This window comes from Heterodontus francisci, chromosome 16 (assembly GCF_036365525.1).
Source record: "Heterodontus francisci isolate sHetFra1 chromosome 16, sHetFra1.hap1, whole genome shotgun sequence".
Classification (NCBI taxonomy): domain Eukaryota; kingdom Metazoa; phylum Chordata; class Chondrichthyes; order Heterodontiformes; family Heterodontidae; genus Heterodontus; species Heterodontus francisci.
In genome coordinates, this window is record NC_090386.1 from 91,232,493 (window position 1) to 91,251,347 (window position 18,855).

At 44.4% G+C, this 18,855-nt stretch overlaps 1 protein-coding gene across 1 annotated transcript in view; it reads right to left on the reverse strand.

Moving 5' to 3' along the window:
- Positions 1-3,038: 3,038 nt before the first annotated feature.
- Positions 3,039-18,855, reverse strand: part of matn4 (matrilin 4) — an 83,789-nt gene continuing 67,972 nt past the window's right edge. The window contains exons 10-13 of the mRNA XM_068048632.1: positions 16,941-17,354; positions 13,569-13,721; positions 12,398-12,502; positions 3,039-6,945 (exon numbers count right to left, since the gene is read on the reverse strand). Coding sequence (XP_067904733.1) covers positions 6,884-6,945; positions 12,398-12,502; positions 13,569-13,721; positions 16,941-17,354 — 734 coding nt within the window. The 3' untranslated portion in view covers positions 3,039-6,883. The remainder of the gene's footprint in view (positions 6,946-12,397; positions 12,503-13,568; positions 13,722-16,940; positions 17,355-18,855) is intronic.

The following is an 18,855-nucleotide window of genomic DNA, read 5'->3' on the forward strand; positions in this document are numbered from 1 at the left end:
TAGTTTCACAGTCCCCATTACTGAGACTAGTTCTTAACTGCAGATTTTATTTAATTAATAGAATCTAAACTCCCAGCTGCTATGGTGGGATTTAAACTCATGTCTCCAGGTCATTAGTCCAGTAACATAACCACTGTGCTACCACACCCCTCAATGTAGAATGTAGAACTCTTAATCATATTGAGTTGATTTGAATAACTTAGAGGCATTTAAGGGGAAGCCAGATAAACACATTAAGGAGAAAGGAATAGAAGGATATGCTGATTGGATTAGATGATGTAGGTTGTGTGGATAGAATCACCAACATAGTCCAGTTAGGCCAAGAATGGAAACACTATATAATGTATTTTTTCCTTGTGCCAGCCACAAATGGCCAGGTTTCACAACTTGCCATTGTGGAATTTTTAACTCATAGGCATCGAGGTTGGATTGTGCCCACTCTCCTTCTCAGCACTGAATTGGGGTGTGATGCGGGTGCAGTGCACATGTGTAATAAGGCCAACAGCAGGAGCACTCCTATCTGGTCCTTTGGCCTCGTTTGTGTGTTACTGGCGGCCGTCAGTCGCAGGCCACAGGTCACGGGGGTTTGGGAGTGGGGGATCAAGATGCGCTTGCTAAGACATAGGCGAGGACTTAAGGTGAGTCTGAGGTGGAGGTGGGGGTGAGGCGAGAGCAATCAATGTTTAGGAGGTGGTGAGCAGTGGCCTGAAGTTTTAATGTCGAGTGGGAGAAGCACTCCTGTAACTCCCAGATTCACATTCAAATTACCTTTTGTTTAAACACATACCCTTTTTGTGGTGGCCTCCAGTGGTCCTTTTAAGGAGTCCCCTCCCTGGGTTCGGTACATGAAGACCTGGTAATCCTGAACTCAGCAGGCCCAACACAGGTCTGGTGTAGGTCCTAAAGCAGGTGAAAGGCCCCTGGTTGGAATATTCAAGGGGCCTAATGCCTGTTTGTGGGAGCCCTCGGGAAGTCTCACCAGTGTACAAACCAATATAGTGTCAGACACGTTTCTGGGGCTATTGACATGAGAGGTAGGCCCCCTAAATTGGGCTTCTTTGCATCTGTTTTCTGTCTGGGATAACCCTGGTGCAATTTCACCCCCGTAATCTCTGGGTTGGTTACCTGGTGACATAATCACTTTGCAACTACTGCACCTGAGGACAACAATCAGGCTGAGACCTGCGCAAGTCGACAGAAAGCCATGCTATTGCTTTATTACAACGTATAAAACGCTCACTTCACCCTACACCAGGAGAATCAATTCCTCCTTTAATTGTTTGCCAAACCACAAAGAAAAGTAAACTTTGTAAAACTTTGGAACCGTGACATTGTGGAGAAGGAAGCATTTTACAATCCAGAGCATGAAATGGAGACAGATGTTACTGTGGAAGGATCCATCTGACTGTCCAGGTTCATTGAAGAGGACTCACAACAAGGATGTTCACTGTTCTGCAGTCTTGAAGCATTTCAGGTTGGTGAGTGAGAGGGAATGCCTGGGGAGTAGGGTTGCCAATTCTGCTTGGAGATATTCCTGGAGATTTCATCATCCGATTGCATGATTCTTGACAGTTAGTCAAAGAGCCAATATTTTTATAACTGGGGAATAAAAGTGTTTTAAGAAAATTCTGTAAATATAACACAGGGTGCAAAATTCTTGTTGATAGCCCCCCTCGAGGTGGCACGCTGCTGGGGGTCATGCTTGCTGCCGCCCCTGCATCCACATCGTACCATCTTAAGTACGGCGCTTGCTGGGGCTTCCCCTGCAAGTGCCCGAAGCAGCTGAAGGTGCCCCCATCATGATGTCACATGGCCTGGCTGGCTAAGGTGACGCCCATTTTCCAAATCTGGACTGGGCAGATACAGCCGATGAATGAAGATCGGACGTTCAACTGCAAGATGGACCCTTAACTTTACATTTAGCATTACTTAACGGGCCAGGCAGCCAAGTTGCAGGCAAGGTGATTTTGAAGAACATCCGCTATTACAAAGTGTCTGAAAGCACTCTGGAGTGTTTTTGGAATTGTTGTGGTGAGTGCCTGAATTTGGTAGGGAGTGTTGCTACATCCGTACAGGGAGCTCAAAGGAGTAGGTGCCCTGTCCAAACAAAGGCTGCAAAGGTATGCGGACAGCGGTGGTAGTGCCTCTGGGTCTGCAGCACCTCAGGGAAATGGAGCGAAGGCTGTGGAGAGGCCACGATCGGCATGATGCCCTCTGCCAACTTGGAGCCGGACTCCTCCATGCTCCTTGACAGTGACAGGATGCTCCTGGCAGGCCAGCCAATGCACCCAGCATCTTGGTGTGCATGCCCATTAACGTTATCCCATAGGCTGCCCCATTGAAGCCCTCACCTGAGTTCTCTGCTGCAGAACCCGTCAGCGACCTTGCCCTCCGGTGAGCTGACACATGAACCATCCTTTACCCCTGTTCTGGCTGCAGCCCACTCAGCTGTAAGTCACCGCGTACTGATCCCAACTACAGACCTCCAAGGTATGTGCAGTTCCATTATCTGAGCTGTTGGCTGCGAGTGTCATATCAAGTGACAGTGCTTCCCAATCTGTGCTGTCCTCTTGCTCTCTCCTCTTCCTCCTTGGGCTGCTGGGGCTGAGCAGGTGGCAGTTCTTGGGTGTCTGAAAGCAGGAACTCAGAAAGGGGGAATGTTGGAGTGAGGGAAGGGGAGCAGAATGGAAAGAAAGTGGTCCATGGTCACACCACCTGCAGCTTGCTTATCATGCCTGATAAAAAGATGAAGGACGTGAGCTGGCCATTGAGAAGGGGCAAAAGACAGTAACATACCATTATCTTTAATATGCTCAGCAGCGGCAGACGCTACAAAGTGTTACAACAAAGGTGGAGGAGTGCACTGTCTTTCTCTAGTTCCACTTCTCCACAGGTCACAATGTATATTTAAATGTTTACCCAGTTACCAATATGGCCAATCATATACTCTATTCTTATTTTAGAATAAAATACACCAACCAAGTTCCTTTAATAAACAAAATTATTGATTTATTATAAAACAAGACTTATCCGGTAAAGATGCAAAGCATTAACACACAGATTGAAATATGAAAGTTCCCTTTTAAATACCCAGCACACACATGCACGTGTACACACGCACACGCAGGTTAAAGAAAAAATAAAGAAATTTTCTCTGCAGAGATTTTTTACAAAATAAGACAAAAAAAGAATACTTTGGCCAAATACTTGTTATTTCTTGAAGGAAAAGGATAAGATATGTTGTGTCCAATATGGCATACAGTCTGGCGTCCGAGTACACGTAGACGGGTCACTGGGATCTTTTCTGGAGCAGTTCTTTTCAGGCAGCGTCAAGAATTAATCTGGCAGGCTTTCCAGGAACTTTAGGGGTTTTAACTCTTTCACACTGGATTTTTCAGGGTCTCGCAGAGATGTGGAGGAAAGATGAGTTGGTCTCTTTTTGCAGACTGACCTCCAACTGACTCAAAACAGTTCACAACGCAACCAGAAAGTCAAAACCTCTTGACCACCATAAACTGAGACATGTGGCTTCTTGGTAAACATTTTCAATAGCCAGCAAGGCTGCTGATGTTCATTTAGCACTTCTTGACCCTTCCAGTAACTGTTTTAAAAAAAAATCCAAAGTGTTCTTTCAGTGACCCTTTTAAAAAACCCACCTCCATGGAATCTCTTCAATTCTAAAACACAAGTCCTCAAAAAAAAATTAAAAAGTGTAAACAGGGGTCTGTCACAGTCGGATCCATGGAACACAGTAGAAAGGTTTTTACTATTTATTAACGACACTAGAATTGACCTGGGATTGCTTGGCACTGAGACTCGGGGCAGGATTATCCCCAGAGGCTTCAGGACTCAGCTGTCGGAATCAAACGGGGGTCATATGCCCGTGCTATGTGCGAAACAGTCTTTCACCTGTAATTTCCTCTGACTTGGCCAATTAGTGGCCTGAGGGCGGGCTTGCTGTCCAATTAAGGACAGCGGAAAGTCTCTCCAAGATGGAGAGCCAATGGGCTTCAAAATGGAGCTGCCTTCTCTCCAACGTTTTAAAATTTAAAATAAAAATAAATCCAGCGGTCGGGCCACCATGATAGGGGGACAACTCCTCCAGAGCTGCAGCTGAACCCAGGCAGGCAGGGAGGGCCTCTAAGCTTGCCCGGAGTGCTGGCCCCATGGGCTACTGCTGGGATTACACCCCCAGGCGGCTGCACTGTCTCCCGCCACCTGGGGGGACCTGGAGGCCAATGGGAAAATCCCAAGTTGGCCTTCAACAATTGACCATTACTAGGGCCAATTGGTTATTCACCACTCGCGGGTGGGTAGCCCTGCATCCCAACCCCATCCCGCCTCCTGGAAAATGGCCTGGGAGCGGGATGGAGCCAGGGAACTGACACGTCTGCCGGCAGCGTGAAATTCTGTGCCTGCCCACCTGACCCCATCAGGGGCTAAAAATTCAGCATATAGACTTTCAGACACAAACACATTCTCACATGCACACAATCACACACACACACACACACATAGACACATGCACAGCCATACAGACACACACACACACATAAACACACAGACACGCACACAGACACAGACACACACATAGACACACACACGCATAGGCGCACACAGACACGCACACAGACAAACAGACACACGCACACAGACACACACATAGACACACACACACACACACAGACGCTGGCTGACTTTTCCTGCTTTGCTGCTTTTCATCCATGGAGCCACTGCTTTGAAAACCATGTTCCATGTGGGAAAAATAACACGATTGCCTATAAATGATTTATGAAAAAATGACTCCAGTCTGAACTTGAGCAGATAACCCGTGAGATGGCCAATGGGATAAAGCATCTTGTTTTGTTTATTGCACATGTTTTTATTTAATGAAATAGATTGTCTTTATTAATCAAAAAAGTTATAGTAAGCCCCATCGTAGATTTCTGTGATTTTGTTTTATTTCTGTCACAAGAGCCTCTGGTCCATCTTGTATTGCATTGCATGGGGGTAATTTTAACATTGGCCAATGGCGTAAGATGGCCAATATCCAATTAGCTGCTAATTATATGGTTCATCCAATTATCCCATCTGAGGATGTCAATGAAAAGCAAAATCTGGCATGGTGCATAAATGGGTGAACAATTCAATGTTGGCCATTTTACACATTGCCTAACGTTAAAATAAGCCCCTGTCCCATAGAGCCAACATATCAACTGCACACACACATTGTAAAATGGAGGCCAACCACCTGTTTGAAAACAATGATAAAAGCAGAAAATGCACAGTAAGCCTGTCAGCTATCCTGAGAAAAGAGAGTGGTCAGTGTTTCAGACACAGACTCTTCATCAGTGTACAGTTTAGTTCTCCCTACCTAACGATGGATTACTTGCCTTAGAGGGATGCAATGAAGGTTCACCAGACTGATTCTTGGAATGCGAGCATTGTCCTATGAAGAGAGATTGGGTAAACTAGGCCTATATTCTCTGGAGTTTAGAAGAATGAGAGGTGATCTCATTAACTAACAAGGGAGTCAAAGGGTATAGGGGTAGGCGAGAAAGTGGAGCTGAGGCCACAATCAGATCAGCTGCGATCTTATTAAATGGTGGAGCAGGCTCGAAGGGGCTGAATGGCCTACTCCTGTTCCTACTTCATATGCTCGTATTGAAACATATAAAATCTTAAGGGGTTTGACAGGGTAGATGCTGGGAGGATGTTTCCCCTGAATTGAGAACACGGGGTCACAGTCTTAGAATAAGGGGTCGACCATTTAGAACTGAATCTTTGGAATTCTCTATTCCAGAGAACGATGGATGCCCAATTGTTGAACATATTCAAGACAGAGATTGATAGATTTTTGGACAATAAGGGAATCAAGGGATGTTGGGATAGTGCTGGAAAGTAGAAGCTCAGTCATGATCTGTCGAGTGGCCGAATAGGCTCAAGAGGCCGAATGGCCTACTCCTGCTCCTATTTCCTTTGTTTTTTATCACATTGAGTTTTAACTACATTAAAGGTGCTTTCTAAATGCATGTTGTTGTCGAATTAACCTTCAAGAGGGAGATGGAACAACTCCCGGTGTGGGCAGATATTGCATTATGTAGAAGGTTAGGGTCTTTCTAGATAAAACCTGGCCCACGTCATCTCATTGACTGGTTTGTATTGTCCAAGGCAGGGATTGGAGAGGAATTTTCCCAGTATTTCTTCCTCTTATTGGCATTGGGTTTTCACTCTTTTATTTTTTGCCAGTTTCAGGAGATTACACAGCTATGAGGGAGGGTGGGTGGGAAGTGTCTAGACATGATGCCCCAACCATCGTGTTGTGGAGCAGGCTTGATGGACCAGATGGACTTTTTCTGCTTCTTAATTTCATTTGTTGGTTATCGATCAGTTCCCTTTTAGAAGCTGATGGAGTCTGCTATGCATTTTCAGTTTTTATTTCACTTTCCCAGCATTTCCTTTTACTCTTTAGTTCCTTTAAAACAAGCCTACGGCCAACACCCCATTGAACTTTTCTGTTACTCTATATCAATGGTTCACTGCTGCCCGGACTGACCCAACACAGTTTAATCATTTCTTCGCTTCAAATAATGTGCAGTTTTACACGCCTATGTTTTTAAACAAAATATTGGGAGTTCTTACTGCATGCGTGTTTGTAATATAAAAAGTGAAAAGATATACATCTTGTAAAATGATCTTGTAAAACTGGTCCTTTACTGTTAAATAGTTCGAAGCAGTGGAAAAATGCATCCTAAATGAATATTTTCTTTCTTTAAAAAAAAAACACCCAGAAAACGAGACAATAACACAAAAAGCTAAAATAACTTTAGCGATGTAGCAACACCTTTGATGGCATAATGATGGTGGTGACCCTTTCTGCATTTTATTTCACTGATTTTGGCAACCTGTTTTCCAGATCTTCCAGCTTCACAGTCATCTGAGCCAGTGTTTGGGGTCAAGGAAGATTCAGAGTTATGGTCAGGAGAAAGACTCAATTATAAACACTGACAATACAGAAATTATGTGGAATTTACAGCACAGTATCAGGCTATTTGGCCCAACTGGTCCAAGCCTCCTCCTACCTACATCTGACTCTATCAGCCCATCCTATTCTTTTCTACCTCATATTTCCCTTGAAATGCATCTATGCTATTTGCCTCAACCACTCGGTGTGGTAGTTGTTCCACATTCTAGCAACTCTCTTGGAAAGACTTTTCTCCTGAATTCACTATTTGATTTATTAGTGGCTATCTTACATTTATAGTCCCTAGTTTTGGTCTCCCCCTAAGTGGAAACACCTTCTCTACATCTACCCTAACAAACCCATTTCATAACTTTGAAGACCTCTATTAGGTCACATCTCAATCTCTGTTTTCTAGAGGAAAGAACCCCAGCCTGTTCTGTCTTTCCTGAAAGTTGTACCCTCTCAGTTCCAGTAATTATCCTTATTAATTGTTTTTGCTCCTTCTCCAGTGCCTCTACATCCTTTTTGGATATGAAATTACATGATGAATTGTTGGCATTGTGGTAGGTTAACATTTCGGGAGGGGAGCTTGCATCTGACAGAAGATCGGTACCTGAAAGATTGATCCTCTCATTTCTCGTTTTTTTTCCCCCAGATGCTGACCAACTGGCTATTTATTTTTGTTTTAGTTTCAGGGCACTTAGTTGTTGCTCCTTATTTTCTTAAAATCTCGATTAAAACTACATGTGGACTGCAATTTTTAAAAATTATTCATTCACAGGATGTGGGCATCATTGGCAAGGTCAACATTCATTGCTCATTGGAAGATGGTGGTGAGTCACCTTCTCATCAACTGAGTGGCATGCTTACCCATAACAGAGATTGATTAAGAATCAACCACATTGTGGGTCATGTAGGCCAGACCAGGTAAGGATGGGCAGATTTCCTTCCCCAAAAGACATTAATGAACTCAATGGGTTTTTACAACAATTTGACATGAGTAATGGTGACCATGAAACTGTTATCATAGCATTCCAGATTTATATAATTAATTGAATCTAAATTCCCCAGCTGCCATAGTGGGATTTAAACTCAAGTCACTTACTCATTAGTCTAGGCCTCTGGATTACTAGTCCAGTAACATAACCCCAATGTTATAGAACTATAGAAAAATTACAGCACAGAAGGAGGCCATTCAGCCCATCATGTCCGAAAAATAAACCAGCCGCCCAATCTAATCCCACCTTCCAGCACCTGGTCCATAGCTTTGCAGGTCACAGCATTTCAGGTGCATGTCCAGGTACCTTTCAAAAGAATTGAGGAATTATGCCTCCACCACCATCCCTGGCAATGAATTCCAGACATCCACCACCCTCTGGGTGAAAAGGTTTTTCCTCATGTCCCCTCTAATCCTTCTACCAATCACCTTAAACCTGTGCCCCCTGGTAATTTACCTCGCCACCAAGGGAAACAGGTCCTTCCTGTCTATTCTATCTTGGCCCCTCATAATTTTGTACACCTCAATTAAGTCACCCCTCAGCCTCCTCTGTTCTAAGGAAAACCACTCTAGCCTATCCAATCTTTCCTCATAGCTGCAACTTTCAAGCCCTGGCAACATTCTTGTAAATCTCCTCTGTACTCTCTCCAGAGCAACTATGTTCTTCCTGTAATGTGGTGACCAGAACTGTACGCCATACTCCAGCTGTAGCCTAACCAGTGTTTTATACAGTTCCAACATTACATGCCTGCTTTTGTATTCTATACCTCGGCCAATAAAGGACAGCATTCCATATGCCTTCTTCACCAGACAATCTACCTGTCCTGCCATCTTTAGGGACCTGTGGACATGCACTCCAAGCTCTCTCATTTGTTCTACCCCTCTAAAAACCCTCCCGTTTATTGTGTATTTCCTCATGTTATTTGCCTCCCCAAATGCATTACCTCACACTTTTCTGGATTGAATTCCATTTGCCACTTTTCCGCCCACTCAGCCAAACCATTGATATCTTTCTGGAGTCGACAGCTATCCTTTTCACTATCAAATACGTGGCCAAGTTTTGTGTCATCCACAAATTTCCCAATCATGCCTCCCACATTTAAGTCCAAATCATTAATATCTACCACAAACAGCAAGGGACCCAACACTGAGCCCTGTGGAACGCCACTGGAAACAGCTTTCCATTGGCAAAAACATCCGTTGACTACTATCCTTTGTTTCCTGTCCCTCAGCCAATTTTGGATCCAACCTGCCACATTCCCCTGTATCCCTTGGGCTTTCATTTTACTGACCAGTCTGCCATGTGGGACCTTGTCAAATGCCTTACTAAAATCCATGAAGACCACATCCAATGCACTACCCTCATCAATCCTCCTTGTTACTTCCTCAAAAAACTCAATTAAGTGAGTAAGACATGATTTTCCCCTAACAAATCCATGCTGACTGTCCCCGATCAATCAGTGCCTTTCTAGGTGGTAGTTTATTCTGTCCCTCAGAATTGATTCTAACAACTTACCTACCACTGAGGTCAGACTGACCGGCCTACAATTATTTGGCCTATCCCTCGCACCCTTTTTAAACAATGGAACAACGTTCGCAGACCTCCAATCGTCTGGTACCTCCCATGTATCTAGTGAGGATTTGAAGATGATCCTCAGCGCTTCTGCTATTTCCTCCCTGGCTTCCTTTAACAACCTGAGATGCAATCCATCTGGCCCTGGTGATTTATCCACTTTCAAGGATGCCAGACCCTCTAGTACATCCTCTCTCATTATACTTATTGTATCTAATATTTCACACTCCTCTTTAACTACAATGTCTGCATCAACCCTCTCCTTTGTGAAGACAATGATAAAAAACTCATTAAGAACCCTGCCTACATTTTCTGCATCCACGTGTAAGTTCCCTTGTACATCTCTGATAGGCCCTACCCTTTCCTTGCTCTTAATGTACTGATAAGACATCTTCGGGTTTTCCTTGATTTTACCTGCCAATAGTTTTTCATGTCCGCTCTTTGCTTTTCTAATTTCCTTTTTTATTTCACCACTTTCTATACTCCTCTAGGCTTTCTAAAGTACTAAGATTTAGTGATCATCATAAGCTTTCTTTATCTGCTTTAACTTACTCTGTAAGCTTCTAGATAAACGGGGCTCGAGATTTGGCAGTACCACCCTTTATCTTTGAGGAGACATGCCTGCTCTGTGCCTGTAGTATCTTGCTTTTGAATGCCACCCACTGGTTTGCCACTGATTTTCCCTCAAGTAGCTGTATTCAGTCCATTTTTGCTAGGTCACCTCTCAGTTTCATTAAATTTGCCTTCCCCCAATTTAGAACTTTTGTTCCTGTTCTGTCTTTGTCCTTTTCCATGATTATGCTAAAACTAACTGTATTATGGTCACTATCTCCAAAATGGTCACCCACTGTACTTCATCCACTTGCCCAGCTTCGTTACCGAAGACTAAATCTAGAATCTCGCCCCCTCTCATTGCCCTTGTTACGCGCTGGCTAAAAAGGTTCTCTTGAACATAGTACAAGAATTTTGTCCCCTGTGTGCCCTTCACACTGTTTGTATCCCAGTTAATATTGGGGTAGTTGAAATCCCCAACTGTTGTTGCCCTATAGTTTTTGCACTCAGAAATTTGCCTACATATCTGTACTTCTATCTCCCTTTCACTATTTGGGGGTCTATAGTACACTCCTAGTAGTGTGGCTGCCTCTTTTTTATTTCTGAGCTCCACCCATATGGCCTTGTTTGATGATCTATTTAGCATATCATCCCTCCTCAAAGCTGTTATTGATTCCCTAACTAATAATGCTACACCCCTTCCTTTTGTATCTCCCTCTCTATCCCGCCTGAAAACTCTATATCCAGGGATGTTGAGTTGCCATTCCTGCCCCTCTTTAAGCGAAGTTTCCATTATAGCAACAATATTGTGCTGCCATGTGTCTATCTGTGCCCTCAGCTCATCGGTTGTATTTATTATACTCCTTACATTTAAATAAATACCCTTTAACACTGCCAAATTCCTGTGCTGTACACTTTTTAACCTTTACTTTTTCTGTCTTTCAGAGTCACTTGCTAATTTTCTGCCTTCTGTTCCCTGCCCTAAAATTGTCCTATCTAAAACTGTGCTCAGGTTCCCATCCCCCTGCCAAACTAGTTTAAACCATCCCCAACGGCACTAGCAAACCTTCCTGCAAGGAGATTTGTCCCAGTCCTGTTCAGATGCAGACCGTCTGGCTTGTACAGGTCCCAATGCCCCAGAAATCTGAAGCCCTCCCTCCTGAACCATCTCTCCAGCCATGCATTCATCTGGTGTATTTTCCTGTTTCTATACTCACTAGCACATGGCCCATCACTCCCAGTAGAGACCTGCCACCCGACCCGAACCTGATGGGACCCGACGGCATGTGTTGGGTTCGGGCTGGGTGCGGGCCCAACTTTCGGGGCCAGCTTTCAGGCTCGGGTCAGGTCAGGCCGAGTCCAGGTCGAGTTGGGTCGGGTCGGGTCGGGTCGGGCCGGACACACAGGGTAAGTGCTCTGCTGGTAAGTATCGAAAATAAAAAACTTACCCGAGCAGCAAGTCCAGGACGACACTGAGCCTGCGTAGTGAGCGAGTGACATCACTATGACGTCTCGCGCATGCGCTGCAGCTTCTTGCAGGTTTGGTGTCAGGAATGTAAGTAAAGGGATGGTCGGGTCGGGCTCGGGTCGGGTCGGGCTCAGGTCCACTGTGTTTCGGTCGGGTTTGGGTCAGGTTCTTTTCCCCAACCTAAAGCAGGCCTCTAACTCCCAGTATTAAATCACTACCAGGCAGCCTACTATTCCAGCTCCTAATCATTGTCTTCTAACAGGTTATATAATTCTTCTCCCACCTTTAACCTCCAAACTGCAACTTTTCTTGGCTTCTACATGCTATTGATATGGTCATTGTTCCTTGGAACTTTAGTTCAGCTTCATTCTAAGCTTCATCATCCAACATGGTCTTCTTCTCTGGCTCTTCATTGTGTTGAAATCAAGATTACTCACTCCATCTCATACTTAAACTCCTTCATACTTGGAGATCTATGTTGGGAACCTATGTTCCCGTCTCCAAACTATGGAATTCATTACCTCTCTCAGTCCTTTCAGTCCTCCAGGCATTTAAACCCCATTTGTGCCAAGACCTAATCAACCCTTCTTGAATTAGTTTGTTTCTTCTCTTACACTTTCAATCTTGGTTATATTCTGCACCGTGGAATCTTCACCTTGGCATTTCAGTAATAAAACTCGCAAGATTCCCCGAGTGCGAATAATCTATATCTCAACTCACTATCCCATATCTTAACTTTACTGCTTTGCTAGTTGCCCAGATATCCCAAATCCCATACATGACTGCAACAGCTGGAATCACACAACAGCACTTTCTGTATTCACTCCATGGGGAAAAGGATATGTTTTTGAGAGAATCCATCTAACAATGACAGTGTGTCCTGTTGGAATGCTACAAGAGTTTCACATGCACAAGGATCTTTAACCGTCTCCTGCCCAGTCACTTCCTCTGAAAGAAAGAAAGACTTGCATTTATATAACGCTTTTTACAACCCCAGGGCGCCCCAAAGCAACTTACAGCCAATGAAGTACTTTTTGCAGTTGTCATGTTGGAAACCTGGTAGTGAATTTGTGCACAGCAAGCTCCCACAAACAATAATAATGATCAGATAGCCCTATTTTGTGATGCTGGATGAGGACTCTGGTGATAACTTTACTGCTCCAGTATGCCATGGAATCTTTTATGTCAACCGGTTTAACGTCTCATCTTAAAGATGTTAAAAAGAATGAGTGAAAAAAGATTGAGTCTCATATCTGTTTTTCCTTGATTTAGTTTGAATTTGTAAACTTTTATCAGTTTTTGGCCATGAGCCTGGGGATGATTAAGTTGAACGAGGCCAAGAGGTGAGCTCAGCTTGGATAAATACTTCAAATGTATAAATTTGCAAGGCTATGGGGCAAGAGCCAAGGGAGTGGGACTAATTGCATAGCTCTTTCAAAGAGCTGGCACAGGCACAATGAGACAAATGGCCTCCTCCTGGGTTGTAGAGTCTATGATCTAATGCTTCCCCATTATTGAACTGAGCTCCGCAGTTGGGAATTTCCCCAGAGTTACTCCAGTTCTGCCACCATAACTTGACTGGAAGTGTGACGTAAACCCTGTGCCTGCCATATTTCTGGCAAAGTTATGGTGGAGGAGCAGAACCATCTCAATGGAAATTCCCATTCCTGGTTTCCACGTTCAGAGAGAGAGAGAGTGGAGGAGGGCGGAGGAGAAAGAAAAGAGGTAGTGAGGGAAGGAGACAGAGAGAGCATGGGGCGGTTTGCTTATCAATGGTCCATTTAAAATTCAATTAAGGTTCAGTAAGTAACAAAAATAATAAAGAAAACTAAAGAATGTTCAAGTATTTTCTTTCCGAACATTTTAACCATGAACAGGAGTCCTGATACACCTGAAAATGAAACACAAATGATGGGCAGGAAAAGATTAGCTGGTTTATCAAGCTATTCTATCACAAAGATCTAAGGCTTCAGTCATTTTGTTACTGAATCAAACAGATCCAGCAGACACCTACCCTCGCAGATGTTTAATTTCAGATTTTCAGCAATTTGATCGATGGCACTGAAGTCTGATGCATAGAAGAAGTGTTGATCCACTGGGTCCGAGGCAATTTCTCGCAGTTCGTCCTCCACTGCCTTGCCAACACCAACAGCATACATGGTGATACCTGCAAGGATGGACAGCAATAGGGAGTAGGGTCACTCATTATCACAGACAAAAAGACTGAGCATCAAAAATCCATTAACTGAGCAAGAGAGTGTGTGTCTGTGTCTTTTAAAAATTCTTTTATGGGATGTGGGTGTCGTTGGCAAGGCCAGCATCTGTTTTCCATCCCGAATTGCCCTGAAAAGTTTGTGGAGCTGCCTTCTTGAACCACTGCAGTCCATTGACTGTCTCTGTGGGTGTCTCTTGTGCACACGTGTGTCTCTGTCTGAGTGCGCACGTGTGTGTGTGTGCGCGCGTGCGCACGCACCTCTGTGTATCTGAGTGTGTGCGCATCTGTGTGTCTGCATGTGAGTGTCTGTGTGTCAGTGTGTGTGCATGTGTGCATCTTTGAATTGTACGTGTGTGTCTATGCATGTGTTTGTGTATACATGTGTATGTCTTTGCGTGTACCTGTGTGTATGTATGTGTATATTTATGTGTGTGTGCGCTTGTGTGTTTGTGCATATGTGTCTATCTGGCTCTGTGCGTTTCTCTGCAAGTGTCTCTTTTTGTGCACGTGTATGTCTGCCTGTATGTGTCTTTTTGGGTGCATGCACGTATGTTTGAGTGTGTTTGCACATCTGTGTCCTGCGTATGTCTGCGTGTGCATGCCTGAGTGTGTGCATCTCTGATGCGCATGTGTGTATGTCTGTGTGTGTGTATAGCTGCGTGCATGTATCAGTGTGTATGTGTGTGTATGCGCGGCGTGTGTTTGTGTGTCTTGTGTGTAATAAATTACTTTGCATGTCTGGCTGAGTTACAAATATAAACAGCCCAATAGCTGCAGGTTACATCAGTGTGTTTATTCAAATATCTCTAACTCTACATTGTTGCGTCCAAGAACATAAGAACATGAGAAAAAGGAGCAGGAGTTGGCTATTTGGCCTGTCAAGCCTGCTCTGCCATTCAATAAGATCGTGGCTGATCTTCTACCTTAACTCCACCTTTCTGCACTATCCCCATATCAATTCCCTTGGTGTCCAAAAATCTAGTATGAGTTGTTATGATCTGGAATGTGCTGCCTGAAAGGGTGCTGGAAATAGATTCGGCAGTGACTTTCGAAAGGGATTTGGATCTCTACTTGAAAAGGAAATATTTGCAGGGCTATGGGGAAAGAACATAGGAACATAGAGGCAGGAGTAGGCCATTCAGCCCATCGAGCCTGCCCTGCCATTCAATATGATCATGGCTGATCATCCACTTCAATGCCTTTTTCCCACACTAACCTCATATCCCTTTATGTCATCTGTATTTATAAATCTGTCAATCCCTGCTTTAAATATACTCAATGACTGAGCTTCCGCAGCCCTCTGGAGTAGAGAATTCCAAAGATTCACAACCCTCAACAGGGGAGTGGGACTAACTGAATAGCTCTTTCAAAGAGCTGTGCACAGGCACAATGGGCCGAATGGACTCCTTCTCTGCCGTATCATTCTATGATTCTATGACTGGGCCTTAACTTCAAAGAACAAACCTGACTTTATCCTGTGTTACACTTTCATTATCACACACCAGCCATCTGCTGGCCTATGTCAATGGGTTTAGCAATTCAGGGGGTTAAAAATTCTTGGCACATACTAGAAACATGATACTCCACAATGTAAATTCTCTGCCCATCACTGACCAGTTGTGCTGGGACTGGACTGACTCATCTCGAAAGGACACAGGATTCTGCTGCAATGTCATGGAGAAATGCGGCATTGGTAACATAGCGCGATGGAACCATTCCCATGGAACTCGGGAAATCTCTCCCTATTTCCCATATAGATAGTCTGCCCCCGGGTGTTGCGAAATCTCATGATACGAACTTCTGGTGGGAAGTGAAATTTTTAACCCTTTGGTGCCACATTAAGGATAGCTTGCTTTGTTCTGGGATCCCCATTCCCACAATGGAACAGCCAAATTGATTTCACATGGGGGGACCTACAAAATATGAAGACATTGGAATCTTCATGTTCCTATCATTGACTTTTTTGTGTTGGGTGAAGGGGTCAAGCTAGCAGTCAGGTCAGAGGTTATTCTAAAAATAAGAATGGTCACTTTAAAATGAAACAGAGACGTTCAGCTCCAGTCAGTAACTTAGATGTCAGACATAAATTGCATTGATTTACTGTTCCTGGCTGAAGGAAGGCATTGATCTTCCCTCAGCGTCATGTGTTTGGTGATCCTTCTCGCAACTCCTTAGTCTGTAATCCCTCTATTGCAAGTTTCAGGTCTGCTCCTGATATTCTCTCATTAAATAGCATACTCGCCTCCGAGTCAGAAGGATGTGGTGTAGTGGTAATGTCACTGAACTAGTAATTCAGAGGCCCAGACTAATGCCCTGGGGGCAAGGGTTCAAATCCCACCACAGATTCAATTGATTATTCAAAAATCTGGAATTAAAAGCTAGTCTCAGTAATGGTGCCATGAAACTATCATCGATTGTTGTAAAAGCCCATCTGATTCACCAATGTCCTTTCGGGAAGGAAATCTGCCGGCCTGCAATAATGCCCTCTGAAATGGCCGAGCAAGCCACTCAGATGTCAAGGTCAATTAGGGATGGATAGAAAATGCTGGCCTTGTCAGTGATGCCCACATCCCATGAAAGAATTAAAAAAGTCCCACTCTAGATACTTGAGTGCAACAATTGTGGCTGACACTCCCAGTGCAGCACTGAGGGAGTGCAGCACTCCCTGTCAGAGGTGCCACCTTTCAGATGAGATGTTAAACTGAAGCCCTGTCTGCCCTCTCAGATGGGTTTTTAAAGATCCCATGACACTCTCCCAGACTGGGAGCCCATAGAGTCATAGAGTTATACATGCCCTTCGGCCCATCGTGTCTGTGCTGGCCATCAAACACCTATCTATTCTAATCCCATTTTCCAGCACTTGGCCTGTAGTCTTGTATGCTATGGCATTTCAAGTGCACATCTAAATACTTCTTAAATGTTGTGAGGGCTCCTGCCTGTACCACCCCTTCAGGCAGTGTATTCCAGATTCCAACCACCCTCTAGTGTAGGTATGCAAGCATAGGGGTGATAATGAACTGGATTTGGTTTAAGTAATGCCCCAAAGTGTTTCAGCGAGGGTATTCAGATGACATTTGACAATGAGTCACAAAATGATGAATAGGAACTTCTAGCTTGCAAACCAGGTACTTTTCCAGATGCATACACATACAAGGTTCAGCTGTATCTTACCGGCATCTTTGGCTTTTTTGGCCCACTCTGAGATGCTGTCTTGAGAACGGCCGTCAGTGAATACAACACCCACCCTGGGCAGGCTCTCCGATTCAGGCCTGGCTCCTCCTGCTTCAGTGAAGACGTTCTCTACCATGTGTTTGAGAGCAAGTCCGGTCATGGTGCCTTTCTCCATGTACATCACATCATTCACGGCCTTCTTCAGGGCCGTGGCGGTCGTGTGCTGGCCCAGAGGAAACTCCGTGCGGACGCGGCTGGAATACTGCACCAAGCCGACCCGGGTGGCCTGGGCAGAGGTGTCCAAGGCATCCACAATGTTGTTCACAAACTTTTTCACCAATTCGAAGTTCTCAGGCCGCACACTTTTGGACCCGTCAATGACAAAGGCCAGGTCAATGTTTGCCCGACTGCATCCTATTAAAAAACAAGCAAATGAGTTCAAATAAAGAAGCGGGGGATTGGGGGGATGGGAGGTGATGGTGAGGGGGAGGACTCACCTCAAAGGCGCAATGGTTTGACGCACCACCCAGCGTAGTCAGAGGGCCTGCTTGGTGCTCAATTATTAGGTCTTGAGTGGACGAGTGTGTGGACAGTATACATCACTTCGAGGTAAAGGAGAGGAAAATTCAGCTGCTGCTCCTGATCTTTGGACAGCAAGCCCTTCTAGAAAATGGTGCATGTAGACAGGATGGGGTAAATTTTCATCTTCACTGGTGGGGCAATAATATATCAGAGGAGGCCAGCCTTCCATTATGGAACCCGACCAATTTACCTTCCCCTGCCATCCCATCAGCTGTGGCTCCGTGCATAGCACTTTCCCCTCAGAGTCATAAGCTCATGGGTTCAAGACCCACTCAAGAGACCTAAGCACAAGATCCAAGCTGTCACTCCAAGACAGCACTAAGGGCATGCTGCACTGCCATAGATGCCATGTCTCAGATGAGCTGTTAAACCAAGACCCTCTCTGCCCTCTCAGGTCGATGCAAAAGAACATATGGACACAATTTCTAAGTAGAGCAGTTGTCTTGATGAATATTAATCCCTCAACCAAGATCACTTAAAACAGATTATGTGTTTATGATCCTATTGCTCTTTCTGGGACTTTGCTGCGTGCAATTAGCTGTCATGCTTCCTACATCACATCAGTGACTAGTATTTCATTAGCTGTAAAGTGCCTTGCGATGTCACAATAGGCACTTTATAAATGCAAGCTCTTTGCAAGGAACAGGATAATGATTGGGTAGGTTCTATAATGTGTGGGTGATCTGCCCTGCTACATTACTGCCCACTGGGATGGAGATGAGAATTTACCCTTGCCTGTGATGCCTTCCATGGTCAGACAGTCTGTTGACAATTCCCCAGGTCTACACATGCAGAATGGCCACTTAGGCTTGGTGCCTTTAGTGAATAAGGGAGAAAATAGGGATGTGACTTAAGAGCAAAACAGGAATCTGTTCAATGAATAACCCGAACAATGTTTGTGCAGTGTGTGTGATTATCAGTAAGAAAACACATAAAGTTTGCAAAGGCACATGCTTCCTTATTTTGCAATGATCAGAGATGAGGAGTTTCAGTTACTGAGAACTTTTTCAGAGACTAGAGAAGCTGATGACAGGTCATCAATCTGAAATATTAGCTGTGTTTCTCTCTTTACAGATACTGCCAGTCCTGCTGAGTGTTTTGCAGCATTTTCTATTTTTTTTATTCTCCAGAAGCTGAGAAGGTTGTGGGGAGATTTAATAGAGGCGCTCAAAAGTATGAGGAGTTTTGACCAAGTGGATAGGGAGAAACTGTTTTCACTAGCAGGAGGGTTGGTAACCAGAGAATATAGATTTAGAACAGCTGCCAAAAAAGTCAGGGTTGGGATGAGGAGAAACATCTTTGATGCAGTGAGTTGTTATGATCTGGAAGGAAC